At 37.6% G+C, this 24,835-nt stretch overlaps 1 protein-coding gene across 2 annotated transcripts in view; it reads right to left on the bottom strand.

Annotated features, from left to right (window-relative positions):
• The window catches only part of TEX11 (testis expressed 11), a 278,253-nt gene that overhangs the window by 47,734 nt on the left and 205,684 nt on the right, over positions 1-24,835 (bottom strand). For both annotated transcript variants that reach the window (XM_045538676.1, XM_045538677.1), the window contains 8 exons: positions 24,304-24,406; positions 19,939-20,063; positions 9,402-9,487; positions 8,469-8,525; positions 5,345-5,385; positions 3,895-3,981; positions 2,382-2,452; positions 868-984 (listed from right to left, as the gene is read on the bottom strand). In XM_045538676.1, coding sequence (XP_045394632.1) covers positions 868-984; positions 2,382-2,452; positions 3,895-3,981; positions 5,345-5,385; positions 8,469-8,525; positions 9,402-9,487; positions 19,939-20,063; positions 24,304-24,406 — 687 coding nt within the window. The remainder of the gene's footprint in view (positions 1-867; positions 985-2,381; positions 2,453-3,894; positions 3,982-5,344; positions 5,386-8,468; positions 8,526-9,401; positions 9,488-19,938; positions 20,064-24,303; positions 24,407-24,835) is intronic.

Raw genomic sequence — 24,835 nt, 5'->3', positions numbered from 1 at the left:
AAAGGCAATTTATGTAATCAAAGTGCTTGTACCCCCGTAATATGCTGAAATAAATAAAATAAAAAAGAAGAGATTAACAGAAGGAGAAGAATAAATAGAAAGATTTTACATGGATTGGAGAGAAGAGAGGCTGACAAGTATGGGAAATTAGGAAGTTCTCTTTGTACAGATAAATCAAGTAGAGAGAGAATCTAGATTTTAAAAATCACACAAAAAAGGCTATTGGTCTGACTTCGAGACAATTTTCTTAGTTTAAAAGAAAGAAGGTAAAGAGCTAAAGGCAAACCAATAATCTGGTGTATGGGAGACTGAGATGTTGCCAACTCTTAAAAAATGGTAACGTTTAAGAATATGACACGGGAATTCAGACAAGGTAAGGAACTGTCTTGGTGAGAAATTGAGTTAATGATGAGATATTAAAGGGTGTGGGACAAAGAAAGCAAATGCAATTGAGTGAAAAAAACAAGCTAAGTAAATAATTTCAGATGGCTACAAAGCTCTGAAAATAGATGAGTTCTTCCTGAGAAGACGTGTGCAAAGAAACAAAAGTAGGGGAAACACTGCAATGGACGATATGTAATCACAGGGAGACAATGAAGATAAAGAACATTTAAAAACATATTTGGAAAGAGTTGTCCACAGAAAGGGGCATTTTAAAAGAAGAGATATTCAATCTTCTTAAAAGAAGAGGTCAAGCCAAATGTAACCTTCCTTAGGAAGTAATTAGCCATTACAAACCGTTGAAATCAAGATGCTGCTGGAATGGAAGTATTCTCTACAGAGAATCAAAAAGAACTACATCAGGGAAGGCAAACATATCAAATAGTGCACTGAACTCTTGTCTTTTCTTTGAAGGTTGCACATTACCTGTTCAGATGTTGTTGAAGCTTTTCTCCCTTGCTCTAGATCAACTGCAGCTGCCATAAGTAAACATGTTTTCTGTGCAATCAGAATTACTTGATCAGAAGGACAAAACTGGGACAGCTGATAAGAAATAACCAGAACATCAGTGAATAGTGAGAATTCTGCCAGGTGAACACAAACAATCAAAATGAAAATTAGCAACATCCTGTCTGAATGAGAAAATTCAGCTGGAAAAGCACATGTCGCCGCAGAAATGATATAGACTATAACACTGATTTACAGTTTTAATTTTATATTACTTTCCATTGTTTTTAGTACCTTCCTAGAGATAAAAAGCTTCATTTCTTCATAGTTTTCCTATCTTTCCCAGTGACAAATACTATCATTTGCCCCTGTATTTCTATCTAGTGATTTACTTCTTGGTTTATACTGTAATTTCTAAGCGATTTTTCCCTTGGCAAATAGATGTACTGAATAGAGCCAAAATTAGTACATATATTGTCATGGTTGAAAGAGACATTTCTTTCAACATTTGTCTGAAAGAGACAAATCTTGACAGGCATTATGCATAACCTCATCATTAACCTTATCCTCTAGTTTTAGCAAAAACTCCCAACTACTACAATAAAGCTCTAGGCCACTTGGATTCTTACATGCCAGTCCTAAATGCATTATCACAAATGTCAAAACTAAAACCAATTTATTTCACTAATTAAAGTGGTAATTACACTTAAACTTGCAAAGACTATTTCTTGACCTCTCCAAACACGTAGTGATCATAATCATCACCATCACTGAATTAATAGCATTTCAAGACAACCAATCTCTTTAGGTCTGTCTAGGTTACTCCTTTGTGAGATGAGGGAGTTGTGCTAGATTATCTCTACGTTTCTTCCAGCTCTAAAATTCTTAACATTTAATTGACCTGAACATAGCATACTGTGTACTCCTGAAGTGTGTGAGGGATGTTCTTTAACCCATCAATACTTGGTCCTCTTTCTGACATTTAATTTCTACCTTGGATGCTAGTGACTATTTAAAAATGCTTATAATTGAATAACAAACTTACAAATCATTACACACAGAACTTGCTCTAGGAAAAGTTTTAAAGGTGGCACAAGCTTCTTATCTCCTTTTTTAGCCCCTGCTGTCCCCAGATACTTATTCTATATTCAGACTACAGACTTATTTCCCAAACCTTCGCAATGTGTTGGTAACTGACAACTGCTTAGAGTACTCCACTCCCAAAGATAATTACATTTTAATATAGGACTCTGGGAGACTGAAATTCCTTCAAAGGCAAAGGAATAAGTCTCTAAGTGTAGAACTTTAGGCTCCATGATGGGTGCTTATTATACTCTATAGGGAACAAATTCTCCTATGTCATTCCTGCTTAGACATACATTAAAAGTTCCTAGATTAAGAGCCAATCCCAGTCTATACTTAATCCTTTACTGTAGTCATAGTGGTCATATCCTTGTGGTCCATGCATGGCATAATTATTAGAAGAGACTTACCTTATAAGAAAGTATGAAAAACTCTCTCATTGTCACTGGGTCTTTGTCAGATTGTACAGCCAAGTTCCAAGCTGAAAGTTAACATGAAATAATATAATTATGAAAATTGACTGTTTAGTCTGTACCATTATAATATCTACTACCTATATCTTTAATATTAATATACTAATAAGGGGATTCTCAGGGGCTAAAAACTTAACTTTAGGTTTGTAGAGAGCATGTTTCCAGGTAAATTTAGAGACTCCTATCACTTCTAATCTTCAATTCTAGGCCAATGACCAATGGAGGTGCTGCTGAATTTTTTAAAAATTGGGGACATATGATAAGAATTCTTAGTTGGCACAAATCCATTTAAAAAATGAGGATCACCAAGGAGCTCACCAACTGGCAGTGGTAAAGGAAGTTAAAATTCAGCAGAGAACAGGGTACATTAGAATCAAGAATTGAGGAAAATTGCTGGAAATATTCACGTCTTCCAAAGAGGAGTGGAAGCCCCCATTAGGTAACATTAAGTATGATCTTCACCTTAGAAAATAAAAATAAAAATGCAGTAAAAGTAGGAAAACACCTTTTCAAACTTTGGAAAGATCAAAGTCATCCAACCATTCTATATTTTAAATGTTTGTTATTTTTAATTTTCGCTTAAATTCTTTAGAAGCCAGATTGCATATTTATTTCCTGTCTTCTAGATTAAAGCCTCACTAAACCAATAAAGCAAGAAGAGGTTCATGTAGAACGAGTTTACTTTGTGACATTTATGCTTAATTGGTCTTGCTTATTTATCACTGTAGTAAATGCCTCCACAATTTTTAGATCATTTTATTGAAGTGGAACCTACATAAAGTACATTACATAATTTATAATTGTATAAGATTGATGAATTTTCACAAAGTGAACACATCCATGTATCCAGCACCCAGATCAAGGAAGATCTTGATCATTACTAGAAACCCAGAAGTTCCCTCACTTTAAAGCCCAAACCTCCTTCAAGGGTAACCACTATCCTGACTTCTAACTCCATATATGGTTTTGTCTGTTTTTTTTTTTTTTACTACATAAAAATTGAATCATGTAGTATGTACTCTTCAATGTCTGGCTTGTTTTGCTCAACTTTATGTTTGTAAAATTTAACTATATTATTGCATAATTTATTTTTGTTGAATCACAGTTAGAAATAAATTAGGCATTTTAGACCAAGTTTAGGAGCATAACCTTGGGGACTTGCAGTTACAACTCATCATTTTAATCTTAGAATCATTTCTATAGAAAAAGAAAAAAAACTAATGTTCATTGAGTACCTACTATGTGCCAGGTACATATACTGTTTCATTAAAAACCCTTAATAACTGTATGAAGTACACATAATTATTTCCACTTTATAAATAATGAAACTGAGATTAAGCAAGTTATCTCGGTACCCATAGCTACAAAAGAAAGAACCAGAATTTGAATCCAAATCTGTCTGATTCCACCACCCCATAATGTTTCCCAGAGCCACAGAATTGTCTTTTACCTATTTTTCGAAACCACTGAACTTCGTCAGTCCTTGAATCCAAAGTTGAGGTTTCTTCATCAAAAGGCTGAGCAAATTTCTGGAGTGCTGCATCGAACAGCAAAATTTGATACTGAAGTTTTTACATTATACTCTAGCAAAGTTGTTAATTCTGCTTTAAAAACAGTCACACATGAGGGGTTTTTTTTTGTTTTTTTGTTTTTTTTGACAGAGTCTCACTCTGTTGCCCGGGCTAGAGTGAGTGCCGTGGCGTCAGCCTAGCTCACAGCAACCTCAAACTCCTGGGCTTAAGTGATCCTACTGCCTCAGCCTCCTGAGTAGCTGGGACTACAGGCATGTGCCACCATGCCCGGCTAATTTTTTGTATGTATATTTTTAGTTGTCCAGATAATTTTTATTTCTATTTTTAGTAGTCACGGGGTCTCACTCAGGCTGGTCTCGAACTCCTGACCTCGAGCCATCCACCTGCCTCGGCCTCCCAGAGGGCTAGGATTACAGGCGTGAGCCACGGCGCCCGGCCCACACATGAGTTTTAATTTAGAAATTTTTTTGTGTATGTGTACGTGGGTGTATACCAAAAGTAATTAAAATGGCAAAGAGCATTACCAAGCTCCAAGAAGCTGTTAACTCAAACTTTGGGGAACAAACACATCTTTGGAGAGATTTATAATTTTAATTAGTGCAATCATTTACCACCTGAGGTAGAAAGATATGATTTACATGTAAGGAAATAAAGAATAGAAACAATCATTAAAAAGACTGAACTGAAGATTGAGAATTGGAGGAGTATCAATACACTGGTGTAATATTTACTGAGCTCGCACAACAAGATTTGGAATTTTTGGTGTGTTTTGGACATAAGGAAAGAGGTACATGGGCAGTAAAAATGGGAGGACCTGTGAGGCAAAAGGGGCATGATGTAAGAAAGCTTGGAGTTGGAAAAAGACATAGCTAGGAGATTAGCTTGAATGATTAGCAGATAGGGGAGATGACACAGACTTGGGTAGACAGATGCACAGCTTCAAAATAATAAACAATCTGAATTTGATTCAGAGGGCACGAAAAACCAGCAGGGTTCACAGCATTTTTATTTGTCTTGATCCTTTTCACCTGTTCAATTCCTAGGTTAGAATAAAGTGGCAATTAGAAAAAAAGGATAGATGGATAGAAGGAAAAAAGTAAGGAAGGAAGGGAGGAAAGGAAATGTCCTTAAAATAAACTAGAATAAAAACAGAGCTGAAATCACATTTAGAGATGAATGCTAGTGAAGACAAACTTTTCTCTGCTTGTGGATGAAGAAACCAAAATAAACTCCCATGGCAAACATTAATAAGAAACATGAAGCTTAACTCAAACATAAGGTTGGAGTCAATGTGCTAAGTGTACTTAGAGAATTCAACAGAGGATAGAGGCAAGATGAAGGACTGAAAACAATCAAGGAGATATTTACCTATATTCAAGCAAGTCAAAAGTCTATCCATTTCTTTCTTTCTGGAAAAAAAAAAGAAAAGAAAAGGGTGTTTTCCAACTGTTCCAAGATTTACTATGGAAAAGAACTATAATAAAAAGATACCCTATTTGTGCCTGAGAACTCAACTAAGAATAGGCAAAATTGTAAAATTTGTTGTTTTGGACTCCAATCTATCATTTCAACAATCTTTCCCTCCTCTATAGGACAGTTACTCATCCCCAGTGCCCTCATGTTTTTTCTCTTTTCTACTTCTATACCTACTCTCAGCAAAGGATTTCAATTTCAATGACTGGTAAGGTTTTACGTTACAGGGTCATAGAATTTGAGAGTAGGTAGTCCTTTCTGTGATTTATAAGCTTTCTTTTGAAGAGGGACAATTAGAATTCTTATTTCAAATAAAATTGTATAAAAGTCTAATATGTAAGAAAAGATAAAAGTGAAGCTGTTGTAGTTGAACCAGGGGTGGGATGGAGGCCTGAAGTTTCACCTTCTTGGAAGTCCCTGAGGCAGTAGCACAAACTTTCCAGGGTTCTGAGGAACGCAGTCTTAAAAATCACTTAACTAGGCCGGGCGCGGTGGCTAACGCCTGTAATCCTAGCACTCTGGGAGGCTGAGGCGGGTGGATCGCTCGAGGTCAGGAGTTCGAGACCAGCCTGAGCAAGAGTGAGACCCCCGTCTCTACTAAAAATAGAGACAAATTATTTGGCCAACTAAAAAAATATATATATACAAAAAATTAGCCGGGCATGGTGGCGCATGTCTGTAGTCCCAGCTACTCGGGAGGCTGAGGCAGGAGGATCGCTTAAGCCCAGGAGTTTGAGGTTGCTGTGAGCTAGGCTGTTGCCACGGCACTCACTCTAGCCCGGGCAACAGAGTGAGACTGTGTCTCAAAAAAAAAAAAAATCACTTAACTAGTACAGACCCCTCATTTTACAGATGAGGAAACAGACGTGGGGTTGGGGGATGATTTGTCCAAGGTAATACAGTAAGTGACAATGTCAAGATTACTAGCCAGGTCTCTTGACTCTCTGTCAAACTTCTTTAAGAAGTATACACATTTTAACAGAGGACTTCTGGTTTCTAGTTCTGCATGTAAGGAACTTGGAAGTTACCACTCTCTCCTAACAAGTAAAAAGCTGAACAGATTGAAAGATCAACAACTCTTCATGGATCCATAAGAGAGGTGAGGAAACAAGGCAAACCACCACTGCCACAAAGAGTAGAAAGACAGACAGACAAATACAAGGAGTCATGGCTTACTGGAACAGAGACTCAGGAGTGGAAACCACCAGGGTAACCAGTGTCAGAGGGGGAAAACCTGAAACATAAATGACAAATTGCTAGAGTTTCAGTGTAAACAAGTCTCAGAGTTGAAAACTCCAGGGGGGACCCAGTCATAAAGGGGCCTCCACAATTTTGTGAGTTTTACCTCCAAGAGCTCAGCTAGGTTTTCACTGTGAATATTTGAGAAAAATTCCTTCATGCTTCTGACAGAGGGAGAGAAAAGAAACCATTTTGAAATATGCCAGAGCACTCTATTCTTAACAAGGCCTGCCCTAATAGAAACTACTTAACTAGAGCCTGACCTTCTAGGGTATTATCAGAGCCTAAATGATGGGGTGGTTGGGGAGGGGTTATGTCATATGCCAAAGCACAGATCCAGGAAGCTCAGAGAACACCAACCAGGATAAAAACCAAAAAACTACACCTAGGTATATCATTTTCAAACTACAGAAAATAAAATATACAGAACAAATTCTGAAAAAGCCCAGAGGAAGAAAACATATGACCTATAGAGGAACAAAGATAAGAATTACATTCCACTTCTGCTCTGAAACCACATGAGCAAGAACAGAGTGAGGTGAATTATTTAAATGTTGAAAGAGAAACCCACCAACCTAAAGTTCTGTATCCTGTGAAATTATTCTTTAAAAATGAAGAAAAATAAAGGTTTTCTCAGACAAACAAAAATTGAGGAAATTTGTTGCCAGTAGACCTGCCTTACAAGAAATGTTAAAAGAAGTTCTCTAGAGAGAAGGAAAATAATATTGGTTAGAAACTCAGGTCTACATAAAGACAGGAAGAGCATCAAAGAAAGAATAAGTGAAGGTAAACTAAAACTTTTATTTTTCTTATGCTTACTTGCTCTAACAGAAAATAATTTATTCAAAATGATAGCAATAATATATTACAAGAAATTATATACCAATTCCCTACAATCTTTTCCAGAAGAGAGAAGCAGAGGGAATACAGAAATGGGTGATATTTCTCTGAAAGTTATCCTTCATCAACACCTTGAATAGAGTTTTCTTTCAAATCATTAGGAGGTAGTGAGTTTTATGAATGAAAAATTGGTAACCAAATTCTTCCACAAATTGTTAAGTTCTTGATATCTTATGCCATAGAACCTGTGAGTGGAAACATATTTGAATACTCCTCCCAGCTGACCTGATACAGAATCAGAATCAACAAGCCATCCAGGTTATATGTTCTATGGGAAAGTAACAGATATGTTTATATTTGAGTCATCTGTTAAGAAAGGAGGAAACAGATGCAACATCATAATTAGATCATAGACAATGTTCTTGAGGGCTTATTAAGTGGCTGGCACTCTAAATGTTTTACTTATATTAACTTATACTCCGGTTTCTCTGAAAATCACATAAATCTTTTGCCTTTTACATGTTTTAACTTATCAACTCAATGAGGTGGGTACTATTTAACAGCAACCCAATGAGGTGGGTACCATTATCATTTTCATTTTACAGATTGGGAAACAGAAGCCCATAGAAGTTAATAAACTTGCCCAAGGTTACACATCAATAAGTAGCACAGCCAGGATATGAACCCAGAAATACTGGTCCCAAAGCCTGTATTGATCTTATCTACTAAACTAAACATCTCTCAATATAAGATTTATACTGAAAGTTACTATAATTTTTCTTTTTTTGAGATGTGGTCTTGCTATGTTGCCCAGGCTGGTCTCAAACTCCTGGGCTCAAGCAATCCTCCCACCTCAGCCTCCCAAGTAGCTGGGATTATAGGCATGTGCCTGGCTAATTTTTCTAATGGTGAATACATCATTTCTGTTGAAATAACTTACTTATTTTCAGATTCCAGCATTTGACAAATTTTTGGAAGAACAAGATGAAATAAATACCTGTATGATAAAGTAATATAGAAAGTGATTCTTAGAAACAAACATGTGAAAAAAACATATACCAAGTTGTTAACAACCTTGATTATTCTAGGAGGCAGAGTGAGAAAAGAGAGGGTAAGGGGGAGATTAAGAATTTTAAATTGAGAATTTTAAAATGAAAGTGTTGCTTATAACAAATTATTAAATGGTTCCACAGTTCATATCATTGCCCAAAATCACCCTCTAGAATATCAGGTATGGTGTACCAGTCTTTGTATTTTTCTTTCTATAAAGGAACCTGGAACTGGCCTTTGGGTATCACATAAACTAGCATCACAATTCTTTGAAGGGCTCTGGCAGCACAATGACAAATGGACAAAATAAGATAGTTGGTAAAGTTTCAAACCCTAAAAAGCTTTAAATGAATACCATTTGTGCTGAATGATTTTAGATATTTACCTAAGTCAGGGCATGCAAGTACCTCAAGACTCCTTCTGACTCTTTTATCTCTGTGACTCCAATTCCCTTTGGAAGCATGGGCTCAAGCGTAATTGACCAACAGGAGAACCAGTCTAAAACTCTCTGGTTTCCCATTTTTCACAGTGGCATTTTCTCAGTCACACCATTAGTAGTCATCAAGTCTCAGCCTCACCCTCCTCTGCCTCACTATTGTATGTAGAAGTTCTCTTTTGACAAACCATTTTCCTTCCCAGAAAGAGAGAAGAAGGAATATCAGGCTCAACTGCTATCTTTTTTTTTTTTTTCCGCTTTGAGTATCTGGGTTAACAGTTGTTACAGTAGTCATTGATCTTGTCAGCACAATTTCAGCAAAGCACAGATCAAGAGTAAAATGAGCACAGGAAATCCTTTCATTTCCACAGGATGTGGATTACTTACTTTAAAGCTGTAAGGACTTGTTGTGGGTCTTCTGAATGTTGAGCTAAATATTCCAAAGCTTTTTCTGCCACAATTTGTTGTCCATTCTAAAATGAACAAATATAATATGTTAAATTACATCTCAATTGATACTTACAAAATGTTATCTATATTCCTGTCCATTAAGGATAAGACAAAAATCTGAATATGTTCATTTTGTATTCTCAAAAGAGCTACTGCAAGATGGCAGAATGAAGATACAACTCATTGACAAAAACAAAACATGTTCATATTATCTCCAGAAACCTGCTCCTCTCTATCGATGAATACTCACTGACAGCCTTGCCAACACTGCCCTGAATCCACTAGGGCCAATGTTATTATGCCCTTTGTCCCCATTTATTAGCAATACCCAAAAGAATCCCAGACTGTCAGGTCACCCTCATTTCCAGCACTTTAATTCCCAAAAGGCTCTATATGTCCCCTCTTCTGTCCTCTTTTCCCACCTCTCCTCAACTCCTCCAACCCTTCCATGATGCTCTCTGAAGTTCAGTCCACTCTCAGCAAAATCTCCTCTATGAGCAACCTCTTCCCTGAAAATTCCGTCCACATTCTTGGTCTAATGAAAATCTAGGTTTCTGCCAAGATACTGCTTCTACTGAAGTCCTCATAAATGGTAGCTGTTTTTGCTCTCACTGTCCTAGTCTACTCCTAGGCCTGGAGATGAAGTGGGGATCCTTGTTTTTTTTTTTTTTTTTCGAGACAGAGTCTCGCGCTGTTGCCCGGGCTAGAGTGCCGTGGCATCAGCCTAGCTCACAGCAACCTCAAACTCCTGGGCTGAAGCAATCCTCCTGCCTCAGCCTCCCGAGTAACTGGGACTACAGGCATGAGCAACCATGCCCGGCTAGTTTTTTCTATATATATTTTTAGTTTGCCAGATAATTTCTTTCTATTTTTAGTAGAGACGGGGTCTCGCTCTTGCTCAGGCTGGTATCGAAGTCCTGACCTCGAGCGATCCGCCCACCTCGGCCTCCCAGAGTGCTAGGATTACAGGCGTGAGCCACTGCGCCCAGCCGTAAATTCATTTTTAAAAATGAAAATACCAGGCAGGGCGCGGTGGCTCACACCTGTAATCCTAGCACTCTGGGAGGCTGAGGTGGGCAGATCGTTTGAGCTCAGGAGTTCGAGACCAGCCTGAGCAAGAGCCAGATCTCATCTCTACTAAAAAAATAGAAAGAAATTAGCTGGACAACTAAAAATATATAGAAAAAATTGTTGGGCATGGTGGCGCATGCCTGTAGTCCCAGCTACTTGGGAGGCTGAGGCAGAAGGATTGCTTGAGTCCAGGAGTTTGAGGTTGCTGTGAGCTAGGCTGATGCCACGGCACTCTAGCCCAGGCAACAGAATGAGACTCTGTCTCAAAAAAAAAAAAAAAAAAAAAAAAAATAGAAAATACCAAGCATTCATTGGTGAGGATGTGGAGTCACTGGAACTCTTATATATTGCTTGTGGGAGCGTAAAATGGAACAACTTCTCTTTAAACAGTTCTGGCAATTTCTTATATAGTTAAACATATACCTTACTCTATGACCTGACAGTTCCAGTTTTAGGTATTTATCCAAAAGAAATGAAAATATATCCATGGAAAGACTTGCATATTAATGTTGTTAGCAACTTTATTCAAAATAGGCCCAAACTAAAAACAACCCAAATACCCATCAACTGGTGAATGGATAAACAAATACAATGGAATTCTACTCAGCACAACACGGCTGAATCTCAAAAAAAAATTCTGCCATGGAAGATGCCAGACTCGAAAGGCTGCATATTGTGTGATTCCATCTATAAGAAGCTCTAGAACAGACACAATTTATCCTTGGTGGTTCTCTCTGGAGGATGAGGTGGGGGTGAGTTTAACTGAGAAGGGGCATGAGGGAAGTTTCTAGGGATAATGGTAATGTTCTATATCTTGCTGTGAGATTGGGTTACACAGTTGTATGCATTTGTCAAAACTCGGCAAATGTTCAAGATTTTTGTATTTCCTTGTGTGTAAATTTTAACTCAAAAGAAAAAAACTGCAAAAAATGAATTCTAGTTAATAATATCATGCAGAAGTATCAGTGGGGGATAGGCACTAATGCCTTCAATTTACTTTGAAAAGCATAAAAAATAAGATGGATTGATGGAATGATGGAAAGTTGGCTAGGTGGATAGGCATGTGATAAAGAAAATATGGGAAAATATTAATGGTAGAATCCAGTAGTGGGTATATGGGTGCTCACTATAAAATTCTTTCAATTTGTTGGTGAGTGGGGGAAGTTGAGAAAAAGGAGATAAGGGCATTTTGGGGCAGTGATGTGGGAGAGAGCTCTGTGAGGATTGGGCTTAAATCTCATTGTGGGAAGTGGTCCAGGAACCAATTGGAGAGTTTAACAGGGTCAGAATAATGATGGGCCCAAGGTGGCATGCTCAGGAATTTGGACTTTATTATTAGGCAGTGAGGAATCATCTCAGATTTGAAGCCATCAAATGGCATAACAGAAGGTAATATGGCATGGAGGAATGTGTGTAGCTAGGAGCTAAAAGACAAGAGTCCTGGTCTCATTCACAGTATGACCTTCAGCAAGTCAATTAACATCTCCAGGTCTCAGAAAGTTTCAACAAAATGAACTCCTTTTCCTCTGTCCCCTCCTCCATCCAAAAAGAGGCCCTGGGAAAACTGAGTTTAATCAGGCACAGAAGGGACTCTGTAAATATGTACTAAAGGAGAAAAATACACTGCCTCCTCCTTGTCTTTACCCTCCACCCAATTCCCTTGCCCCTGCCCCTTGCACCTTTGCCTCTGCTCCATTTGAATGATTTTTTCCTGCCCTTTAACTGGCTTTCTTCATCTGCAGGGTCAGCAAGTTGGACTTGAAATTTGGCCCTTGGGCCAGAGCATACTAGTTACTGTCCTCCAACTCAGCTGCTGACACCTGATTCTGGCCCAAAGGCTCACTAATGTTTCATCCTTCTATCTCTTGCTCTCTAGAAACTTCCTGTGCAAGGGCCTCGGGGTTTCTAAGGCCCTAGGTCTGTGGCTATCTTGGAGTCTGAGAAGTCATCCTCAAAGAAGTAAATCAGGCAATGTCTGAGAACACAGGCACACCAAGTCCACTTCCAGCCTTCCCTTGGCTACCCTGAGCCCCACCCTGCCCCACCGCCAGGTTTCTTTCATCTTGCCCACCTATGGCCCCTTCAGCAGTTGGTGTCTGTCCCACTGACCTAGTGCCAGGGGAGTTATCTTTCTGGATGTATATATGATTGATCTTTTTATCTAGACTGTGAATTCTTAAAGGGCCAAAAGAGAGGGGAACAGGCAGAAGGGTATTGTAATGCCAGAACGCTTCCCTAAATTGAACAAAACAAAATAAAACAAAAACCCTATGAAATGCAATACCCCAAAGTCTTTACTAAAAGAATTATCTCCAGATGGTGAGGAACTCCCAGATCTTATCATGTCTTGGACACTTCACTTTCCCTGCAAAGTTTCTCGCTGATTATTCTCCTTTAACAGCCTGACCCAAGCATGGCCACAGAACCTTATGCCCCTTAGAACAGATGAGACTAAGCTAAAATGTTCAACAAGACATTATTAAAGGGAAGGAGAAAACAAAAGGAAAATGAGCACCAACAGCACCACAGAGCTAGATATTCCAGCTTCAAGTCTGCTCTTTAGGGCTAGCAAGTCTTGGTATATAATAGTTGCTCAATAAATATTTGTTAAATAAATAAATATCTACGGTGGAAGTCAGACACTATTCCTGCCCTCAAGGAGCTTAAGTTCTAGTGGGGAGACATGTTAAATGGGTCATTTTAATATAATTTCATCAGTGCTGTGATAGAGAAGTGTAGTGGTTAAAATCACAGACTCTGGACTGCCATAGTGTAAATCACAGGTCCTTGGGCAAATTATTTAATCTTTCTCTGTGTCAATTCCCCCATTTGTAAAATGATGTCCCTATCCCATATTATGTATATCATATCACCTTCCACAATGATTTGAGGTAATTAAAAAGAAAAGCTTAGATAATTTAGATGTTGCCTTAAGTAAGTCCTTTTCCCTCTTTAGGTTTCAATTTTCCCATTTGTAAAATGAGGAGATTGGATTTTGTGGGAGGTCCCTTCCAGCTCTGACACTCTGTTCTAGATTTCAGAACTGAACCAATGCCACAAAACATACCAGGTTGTCTTTTATTCTTTTTTCAATCAAAGCAATCTTCAAACCATCTTAGCGCTAACATTTATTGAGCACCTACTACATGCCAGTGCTATGCTAGGTGCCTTCCCTACTTTATTTCCAATCCTCACAACAAACCTGAAAGGTGGGCCTTATCCCTATTCTTTATAGATGAAGAAGCCAAGGATTTGTTACATCAAGTAGCTAACTTTACTAATTTATTAATATTTATCCATTTATTGAGCACCTTCTTTGTGTAAGACATTGTGTTAAATGCTAAGAACACAAAAACAAATAATGTTGACCCTGTGCCCAAGGTCAGCCTACAAGAAGAGACTAAGATGTAAGGAGGGCAAAGCCCATCCTTATACTATATTGTAACCATGTACCTGAGACTCCTCTGCTCCAGTCCTACAAGGCTTCTACTTTTCAGGATGGGGGACTTCTTAGCCAGGGTCTAGCACAATATTTAGCACATAGTAGACTTTCAATAAACATCTCATAAATGAATAAAAAATCAATTAATAAAAGACTAAAATAAAACTCATTCCATTTCTCCCTTGGATAGGATCAAGAAACCAATCCATTTCACCCTTTCTCTCACTTCAAGCTTTGCTATTCTATGCCAACCCTGACAGGGTTAAATATTTCCTATCTCTTTCTTTTCCATAATGCTGCTGCTGCTTCTGTCACCTTTCCCCTCTCCATACCTGCTCTAATAATAGACTAACTATTGAGCAAACTGCTTCCTTGGCATTCAGGAAGCAGGCTCCATGCATAGGGCCACTTGATTTGTTTTTAATGCACTAATTATCATTAACAGCCCTCTGGCTCAAGCTGAAATCAGGCAATATCCAATATCTTCCCTTCCTTGTTTCCACTTTGGCCATCAGAAGGTGTCAACATTCAAATCCATTTCCCAGTAATGTGGGCTCCCATAAGCACTCTTCTTGATTATGGACAATGAAACAAAAGTCTTCTCTGCCTTTGAACTTCTTTTGCCACTACTAGAGCACCCTGGCTCCTTTTCACAATCAATCCCACTTAGCTCTCAGATCCAAGGTGATGCTGTGTCATTGGAACTCTTATTCTCATAAAGATAAATAAAGAAAAGTGAGTGAAAGAGAGAAAGACTATGTACTCACTTTCTTGAGAATGCTCTCAATACATCATCCATTCTAAGGTAGTTGGGATGATTTTGGCACAGGGCAGAGGAATGATGCAAATGACCTAGTGAATTTAATTCTAACCAGAAAATTGTATTGGAGAATAGGAGAGGTCCAAAGCAAAGGGGTGCCTTTGGCCTAAAATGGAGAATTTCAGGGATAGAAGAGGCTTTCAAATGTCATCCAGTCCAGGGAACCCCAAGAAATAATTTGCATATCTATGTCAGTCTATGACATTTTCATCAGTCTGTTGACACATGAGAAAAATTTTTGCCAACTGATATCTCTTGAGAAAGACTTTCCTTAGTTAAAGACTATGTTCTTTCTACATTTTCTAGAATTTGGTGTTGAAATATCATTTCATTAATGACATGATAGTGATAATACATGTCTTCATATGACAACATTAAAAGTTGACATCCTCATGTTGGTCCTCAAAGTTTTCGGGAGATTTTTTTTTTTTTTTTTTTTTTGAGACAGAGTCTCACTCTGTTGCCCCGGGCTAGAGTGAGTGCCACGGCATCATCCTAGCTCACAGCAACCTCAAACTCCTGGACTCAAGCAATCCTTCTGCCTCAGCCTCCCGAGTAGCTGGGACTACAAGCATGCGCCACCATGCCTGGCTAATTTTTTCTATATATATTTTTAACTGTCCAGATCATTTCTTTCTATTTTTAGTAGAGATGGGATCTGGCTCTTGCTCAGGCTGGTCTCGAACTCCTGACCTCAAACAATCCGTCCGCCTTGGGCTCCCAGAGTGCTAAGATTACAGGCGTGAGGCAACATGTCCGGCCTTTTTTTTTTTTTTTGAGACAGAGTCTCACTTTATTGCCCGGGCTAGAGTGAGTGCCGTGGCGTCAGCCTAGCTCACAGCAACCTCAGACTCCTGGGCTTAAGCGATCCTACTGCCTCAGCCTCCCGAGTAGCTGGGCCCACAGGCATGCGCCACCGTGCCCGGCTATTTAGTTGTCCAGATAATTTTTATCTCTATTCTTAGTAGAGACAGGGTCTCGCTCAGGCTGGTCTTGAACTCCTGACCTCGAGCAATCCACCCACCTCGGCCTCCCAGAGGGCTAGGATTACAGGCGTGAGCCACCGCGCCCAGCTGGATCCTTCTTGCTCTTCATTATCATTTAAAATTATTCTCCTGTTCTATTTCCTAAAATCCCTAAATTAAATTTCTTGGCATCTGACTATCACCCACTATCCTTCATTGTTGCTATTGTCTATCAACTGCCAGGCTATTTCTTCTCATTTCTTGATGACTTGTCTACTGCTCAGTTATTTTCTCCAAAAACTACTCCTGTCTTAATTTTTGGCACTTTCAATATATAGGTAGATGATCCACCCAATATCCCAGATTCTTAGTTTCTTGAATTCCACTCTGCCAATTACACTCACAGTCACTCACTGGACCCTGTCATTACTAATAATTGAAACCCTGCCATACTCTCAGTCGGGGCTGGGAAGAAGGTAAGCCAGGTGAGGTAGTGAAGCACCTAGGGTGAAAAATTGAAGGAGGCCCTCACTCTCAGTGTCATACAAGTAGCAAGCCTGCACTTTCACAACCTTGAGAATGGGTGCCTCCTTGAGTTTTGTGCCCTAGGCGCCTCACTCCCTCACCCTAGTTCCCCACCCCAGCTCTCAGTTCATGTACTCCACTTTCTGCCTCCTGCCTCTTACCTTTTCAACTCACTCCCTCTATTACCTGACTCCAACAATAATTCAACTGCAATAAAACCACTAACCCACCGATGGTACCAACTTTTCCCTGTTCCTCATCCTCTTGATGTCTTCCTCCAAACCCAGTTTAAATTCCATGGGGACTAAGTATAACCACTCTCTTGTTCCTTGATTTTCCTGCCTCTCTTTTGCTTCAGGGTATTCATCTGACAAAATCACAAGTCTGATTAAGTTCAACTTTCTACTGACTTTATGCCTACATCCATTCAGCTGAATGTGGCCAGAAAAAAAAAATCCATATAACTACTTGTTTTATTTTAAAACTTCATCAAATGGGTCTGAATGCTACCGGCAAGCAAATCACACTTTCCTAGTCATTCACTTTCCTGCTTTCCTGGATAATTAGTTTATATCTTATCCTGTCTTCTCAATCCCCCAATACCTCCTCTCCTAAGCTCATCACTTGAGAATGAGAATGGGAGAGAAAAAAGGAAGAGGAATCAGCAAAGGAGAATGAAAGAGAGTGGCTCATGAGGTAGGAGGAAAACAAGGATAATGTGGTGTCCTGGAAGCCAAATGTGTTTCAAGGAAGAAAGAGTAATCAACTGTTGAATGCTGCTGACAGGTCAAATACAATGAGGACTGAGAATTAACCACTGCAATTTACAATACAGAGGTCATTGGTGACCCTTACAAAGGGAATTTTGGTTGAGTGGAGGGGCAAAAGTCTGATTGGAGTAACCTCAAGAGAGAATTGGAGGAAAGGAATTGGAGACAGTGAGTATAGATAACTCTTTAGAGGAATTTAGCTACAACAGGAAGAAAAAAAGTCGGGCAGTAGTTGATGAGAGAAGGAGGGTCAAGAAGTTTTTTTGGTTTTTGTTTGCTTGAAATGGGATAAATGAGAATGTTATATGCTGATGGGAATGACCCAGTAAGAGAACAAAATACTGACAACATGAGAGAGGAAAAGACAAGAGATGATGGAAACTATGACAACAGTTGAGAAGGCAGACTATGTGGTGTGATTCCTGGTGTGCGAGTAGAGGTGGTAAAGGGAATCTGTGGAAGTTCTCTTCCTGACTGCTTCAGTTTTCAGAATCTAGAATAACCACATTGTCTTTTGCGTGCATGGGGGATGAATTTTGTAAAGGGATTTAAAGATAGGTAGCTTACTTTAAGAGAAGAGAAAGCAATGTTTTACTTGCTTAATATCCCACCCTCACTACCCTTGTCTACACTCTTATCACCTTTAGACTGCACTATTACCATAGTCTCCCATCCTGTCCTGCCTCTATTTTCTCCCCATTTAGCTCCCCAGGCACAACCCAAATTATTTTCCTAAAGCACTACTTTTATATAAATTACCATCAACATTTTCTTATTGTTTAGGGAATAAAATATATATACAATCTGGTCACAGCGATCTCTACTACTTTATCTTATACTGCTCTCCTATATCATCATCATAACAATATAAGCCCCTATTACATTAGGCACAAGAACTGGAATGGTGGAGACATAAGCCCTCCATCACTCTAATCAAATACAGTGTTTTTCAAAGCAATCACATTTCCTTTTTCCATGTCTTGTTTATACCACCCCATCCTTTAAAAATGTTCTAATATATAGAACATTTTTGCTACCCTTTTCAAAGGCAAACTTGAAGTTTCCCTCCACTGTAGAGACTTCCCAAATCAATTCCAGTTGTCAGTGCTCTCTTCCTACTCTAAATTTCAGTAATTTTAACATGTATATTAGTTATTTGGTCATTATCATATATACCGCCTTATATTGCTAAGGCATGGCTTGTCTGTTCAAATTGACTTATGAGATCCTTGAGGACCACATTTCTAGCACCTAGCCCAATATCTTGCCCAAAGTAGTTGCTAAATACAGTTTGATGATATGTATTTTGATATTTATGAGTAGGGTAACAAAACTCCTGAAGGAAGAAAGATATTTGGCAGATACAGATACAGGATGTATTTGTACAGGATGGGGAGGAAGAGGAAAGAGAGAAATCTGTAGTGGGGAACTCAAAGGCAATTAATTATCTTTTTAAAGGAAGTTTTATAAATTTACATTTGTTATGGAAAGCTGGAGAGAGCCAGTGGAAGAATTATAGAATTGTAGTTCCAATCAGGAAGATGGTTTTTATACAGGAGAAAGAATCAGAAACTAAAGTAGTTTAAGTTACAAATCACATTCTCAGCCATCTTCTTAGTTAATTTTCATAACAATCCCAGAGGTAGGTATTATCTCTATTTTTGCAAATAATGAAATTAACATTTGAAGAAGTCCAGGTGCGGTGGCTCACACCTGTAATCCTAGCACTCTGGGAGGTTGAGGCGAGAGGATTGCTTTAGATCAGGAGTTCCAGACCAGCCTGAGCAAGAATGAGACCACATCTCTACTAAAAATAGAAAAAATTAGCCAGGCATGGTGGCGTGCACCTGTAGTCCAGCTACTTGGGAGGCTGAAGCAGGAGGATCACTTGAGCCCAGGAGTTTGAGGTTACTGTGAGCTAGGCTGATGCCATGGCACTCTAGCCCCAGCAATAGAACGAGATTCTGTCTCAAAAAAAATTAAAAAGATTTGAAGAAGTTAAGCACTTATCAGGTGACAGAGCCAGTACTCAAACCCAGTTCAACAGCTCCAGAGCTGCTACTGTGCTTTTCCTAATCCTATATATTCATAATACCAGAATTTTGTAAGTAACACACAGGGGTGCAAGTATTTATTACTTCTAAACTAACATTGTTTTGTGGTTATGAACTAAAAAGGTCCACAGAAATTTAAACCATTTTGTTCAAATTGATGACAAAGAAGTTTTCAAATATTTAATAGATACCTATTTATTTGCATGGTATCACATTTTAAATCTGGAGGGTTTTTTTTTTCTTTTTCTTTTTTTCTTTCTTTTTTTTTTTTTTTGTTGAGACAGGGTTTTGCTCTGTCACTCTGGCTAGAGTGCAGTGGTGTCATGATAGTTCACTGCAACTTCAAACTCCTGGGCTCAAGTGATCCTCCTGTCTCAGCTTCCTCAGAAGATGAGACTATAGTCACGTGCCACCAGGCCCAGGTATTTTTTCATTTTTTATAGAGACATGGTCTCACTCTTGCTCAGGCTGGTCTCGAACTCCTGACCTCAAGCAATCCTCCTGTATCGGCCTCCCAAAGTGCTAGGATTACAGGCATGAGCCACATCTGGCCTGGAGTTTCTTTTAAAAATTAATGTTTTGCTGTGTTTATTTTTCTGTTGTTTTGAGTACAACTCTGATGCCTCACTGTTTCATTTACTTTAGTCTGCATTATAAAAAAATAAAGAGAAATAAAGCAATTCTGCAACCAAGCTTGGTGAGAAAATAAGAAGCAAAAGAAACAATAAAATAAGGTCTCTTCTGTGCCTCACTGATGATGATTGTATTAACTGTCTTTCATAAAGGAAAAGAGGTAAAAATCTAGTAGATGGATACGTATGAATTACCTCCAGAGCAAACTGGGCAGCTAAACTTAGAAGCATGGTAGGTGAACTTCTATCTGTAAGTAGGTCATTATTTTCTGGCTTTTCATCTGTTAATAAATTCTTTAAAGTAGTGATTGCCTGCAAAGCTGAAAAGCAAGGAAACAATTAAAAAATGAAATACTCTAATCAAAGATAATACCTATTTATAGTTAACTATACCACAATGAATTTGGAACTTATTTAAGAGTGTTAATATCTTTAAAATATTAGTTAATATTCATAAAGTAATATGAGCTGCTAAACTGTCCAGGAGGATTTGAATACCAGAAAAATGCCCAACTGAACAATTGCACTTCTGTGAATCTATCCTGTGGATATATTTGCAAAAGTAAACAAATACATACAAGGACATTGATCCAGCATGACTTATAAGAGTAAAATATAGAATCAACCTAAATTCCATCAATAATGGATGGGCTAAATACATCTTGAAACATCCATAAAATGGTATAATATGGAATGAAGTTATTAATTGAATGGCTGTTTTATATTCCATTATATGTCTTAAAGGTAGACTATGACAAGTTAAATATGGGTACTATAGGCTTTAAGTAACAAATAAATAAGAAACAGTTCTAGCTAATAAGCCAAAAAAGGAGATAAATGTAATCATAAAAATGAATTAATCCAAAAGAATGCAGAGAAAAGGAAAAAAGCAATAAAGAACAGATGCGACAAATCGAAGACAAATAACAAAATGCTAAATTTAAATATATTAATTATCATTTTAAATATAAATGACTCAAATATAAGGCAGAGATAATCATATTGGAAAAAACAAAACAAAACAAAACCCATAAGAAATACACTTTGGCTAGTGCAGTGGCTCACACCTGTAATCCTAGCACTCTGGGAGGCCGAGGCGGGAGGATTGCTTGAGGTAAGGAGTTCAAGATCAGCCTGAGACTCTGTCTCTACTAAAAATAGAAAAAATTAGCTGGGCACGGTGGTGCATGCCTATAGTCCCAGCTATTTGGGAGGCTTGAGCCCAGGAGTTTGAGGTTGCTGTGAGCTAGGCTGACACCACAGCACTCTAGCCTGGGCAACAGAGTGAGACTCTGTCTCAAAAAAAAAAAAGAAGAAAGAAACATAGGGGGAAAGGTCCATGACATGACACTGGTAGAAGCAAAAGTAGAGAAATGAGATTATATAAACTAAAAAGCTTCCATATGGCAAAGGAAACCATCAAGAGAGTGAAGAGACAATGTATGGAATGGAAGAATATATTTGCAAACCAGACATTTGATAAGGGTTAATATCCAAAATATATAAGGAAATCAAACAATTCAATAGCAAGAAAACAAATAACCTAACTTAAAAATGGGCAAATGACCTGAATAGATATTTCTTATAAAAGACAAACAAATGGTCCACAAGTGTATGAAAAAAAGCCCTACATCACTAATCATCAAGGAAATGAAAATTAAAATCACAATGAGATACCACCTCACACCTGTTCAAATGGCTATTATAAAAAAGGCAAAATATAAGCGTTGGCAAGGATGTGGAGAAAAGGGAACCTTTGCACACTATAGATAGGAATGTAAATTAACATAGCCATCATGGAAAACAGTATGAAGGTTCCTCAAAAAATTAAAAATAGTACTACCATATGATCCAAAATCCCACTGCTGGGTATATGTCCAAAGGAAATGAAATTAGTATGTCAGTGAGATATCTGCACTCCCATTTTTGTTGCAGCATTATTCACAATAGCTAAGATATGTAATCAACCTAAGTGTCCATTAATGGATAAATGGATAAAGAAAATGGGGTGTATATATACACAATGGAATACTATTCAGCCTTAAAAAGGAAGGAAATCCTGTCATTTGTGAAAACATGTATGAACCCAGAGGACATTATGTTAACTGAAATAAGCCAGACACAGAAAGGCAAATACTGCTTGATCTCAATTACATGTGAAATCTAAAAAAGCTGAACTTACAGAAGCAGAGTTGAATGGTGGTTACCAGGGATTGAGGCAGGGGTGGGGTGGGGGTGTGGGATGGGGAGATGTTTGTCAAAGGATACAAAATTCCAGTTAGATAGGAGGAATAAGTTCAAGAGATCTATTGTACAACATGGTGACTGTGGTTAATAACAATGTTGTATTCTTAAAAATCACTGAGAGTTGATTTTAAGTGTTCTTACCACAAAAATCATAAGCATGTGAGGTAATTCATATGTTAATTAGCTTATTTAGCCATTCCACATTGTGTACATATCTCAAAATGTCATGTTGTTCAATATATATATAATATTTATTTGTCAATTAAAAAATAAATTCTAAAAGAGATTTTCTATCCTGAATATATAAAGAACTCTCAATAATCAATAATAATAAAACAAAGTACCCTATAGTAAACTGGAAAAATGATTTGTACAAACACTCTACCAAAGGAGATATATGGATGTCAAATACTAGACATTATGGAAAACCTAATTCAAGCCACAGTAAGATACTACTAACCAACTATTAGAATGGCTAAAATTTTTTAAGTGGACAATTTCAAGTACTGATGAGGACGTAGATCAGCTGAAACTCTTATACAAAGCTGGTACAAATATAAAATTGTATAGCCACTTTGGAAAATAGTTTTGCAGTTTCTAATAAAATTAAACATATACTTATCATGCAACCCCACAATTCCACTCCTAGATATTTACCCTACAGAAATGAACTATTATCATCACACAAAAGATGGAAAGAGATGTTTTATGCACCTTTATTCATAATTATCAAAACTGCAAACAATCCAAATATCCTCAAACTGGTAAATGGATAAACAGTGGTATTTCTGTACTATGGGATACTACTCAGCAATAAAAAGAACAAACTGTGGATACACACAACAGTATGGGTAAGTTTCATACGCATTATGCTAAGTGAAAGAAGTCAGGCTCAAAGAGCTTCATACTGTATGATTTCATTTTTATGACATTCTGGAAAAGGTATAACTATAGAGACAGAGAAGAGATCAGTGATTTCCCGGGCTGGAAGTGGTGGGAAGGAGTGACAACAAAGGAGCCTTTGGTAATTTTTTGTTCTGCATCTGGATTGTGGTGATGGTTATGTGACTATGTATTTTTCAAGCTCACAGAATTATTAACATAGATAAACCTCATAGAACCATACCCTAGCAAGAGTAAATTTTATTGTAAGTATCTTCAATAAACATGACTTTTAAAAATGTTCACAGATAACTGGGGAATAAATAAAAAGATTGATCTGATATCGTATTTAAAAAGTAAAATAATTTTATTTTAATATAATGTTAAAAGAAAAGGTTTAATAGGCAATCTATTTTTTTGGTCATTTTTGGTGGAAAAAAAATTTCAAGTTCTTTTATCCTTGAACATAGTATATAAGGTAAAACAAAGGCCAGAAACATTGATGATAGATACGACAGCAATATTAACCTTGATACAGACCTGACTACAATTTACTACTCCTTAATTATAATATAGGTATAATCTACTATTCTGGAATATTTCTTTTCAATGCAGAATAAATTATTTTTTTTTCTTGTGGAGTGAATAACAGAGTCCCTTGTACCTAGTAGGCATTCATAAATAGTTGCTTAACTGGATTAGTATAAATTCTGTTTGGACCTATTAATTCAATTTCTCAATTTCCTTCACACAGTCAGCAACCAGTCTGGAGCTCAGACTGCTTCAGGATTTGCTCAGCTATCCTGAAGGCTGAAAGAACTAATAGCTAAGCAAAGGCATATCTGTAACCAATTCAAGATATATGTGCATGTGCAGACACACCACCTAGGAAACCATACTTAAATTAATGAAAAGGACACAGCACTAATGCCATAGGGTCATGTATGCAATTACAACACTGTTCACTATGTGGAGAGAACTCCTCTTCAAGGCCAAATCTCTCACCAGTCGCCTCCTAAATAAGTGAAAAGTCAAAAGGTACCCTGGAGGCCTTCATTTTCTGAAGATAATTCTTAACTGATATGGATTTTTAGTATAATTTCACCCCCAGTTTTTTAAACTTAATTTTTGAATAGGTTTGTTCAAATGACAGAAAATTTTAAAAAGTACACAGTGACAAGACTTACCCCCAATTATTGTCCCACCTTTGCCCAGTTCCTATTCCCTCAATAGGTAACCACTGTTCTTTTACTTTTACGTAACCTCCCACATTTTGTTTCTGCATTGTTTTACCATCTTTATGTAGGAAGGATAGAATATACATTCAATTCCATTGTCTTAAAAACAATGTGTATTTTTCTATTTTGGTGAAAGAGGATTATGTATTCCTTGTGTTAAGTATAAAATATAACTCATAAATAATATTTATACCTCTGTCAGGATTTTCCTCTAAGATTGCAATCTTGAATATATAAAATTGAGTGAAAATGTTTGTAGGATCACAATGTTCAGCTTCTGTCACTGCCACTTTGGCCTGAAAAGAAGAACATTGGGTCTTTTAAATAAAATCTATAAGGAAGTCCTTACCATATTTTACTAATATAATTAAGGTAGTCAAAATGGCTGAGGGATACTCACAATGAAAAGATATAAATCTAAGAAAAATCTTTACAGAACTGCTTTCCTAGAATGCTAAAGAAATAGTTCTGCTTCTGGAAATGGATGAGTTAGATATGTCAGACCAACCCTCCTGCTGAAAACAACTAAAAATGTTGGACAATATATTAAAATTATTTTTCAGAAAAGAATACAGGAGAAACTGACAGGATAGTAAAAGAATTATCAAGCCAAAATCTAAGGAAAAGTGAGGCTCTAGAGAGGTAAGCAGAGAAATAAAGTCACTACTATCTGGTAAGCATTTATAAATCAATTCAAATGTTAACTTTAGTTTTGATGGGCCTCA

This window comes from Lemur catta, chromosome X, assembly GCF_020740605.2.
Source record: "Lemur catta isolate mLemCat1 chromosome X, mLemCat1.pri, whole genome shotgun sequence".
NCBI classification, from domain to species: Eukaryota; Metazoa; Chordata; class Mammalia; order Primates; family Lemuridae; genus Lemur; species Lemur catta.
This window is presented reverse-complemented; position numbering and strand designations above follow the sequence as displayed.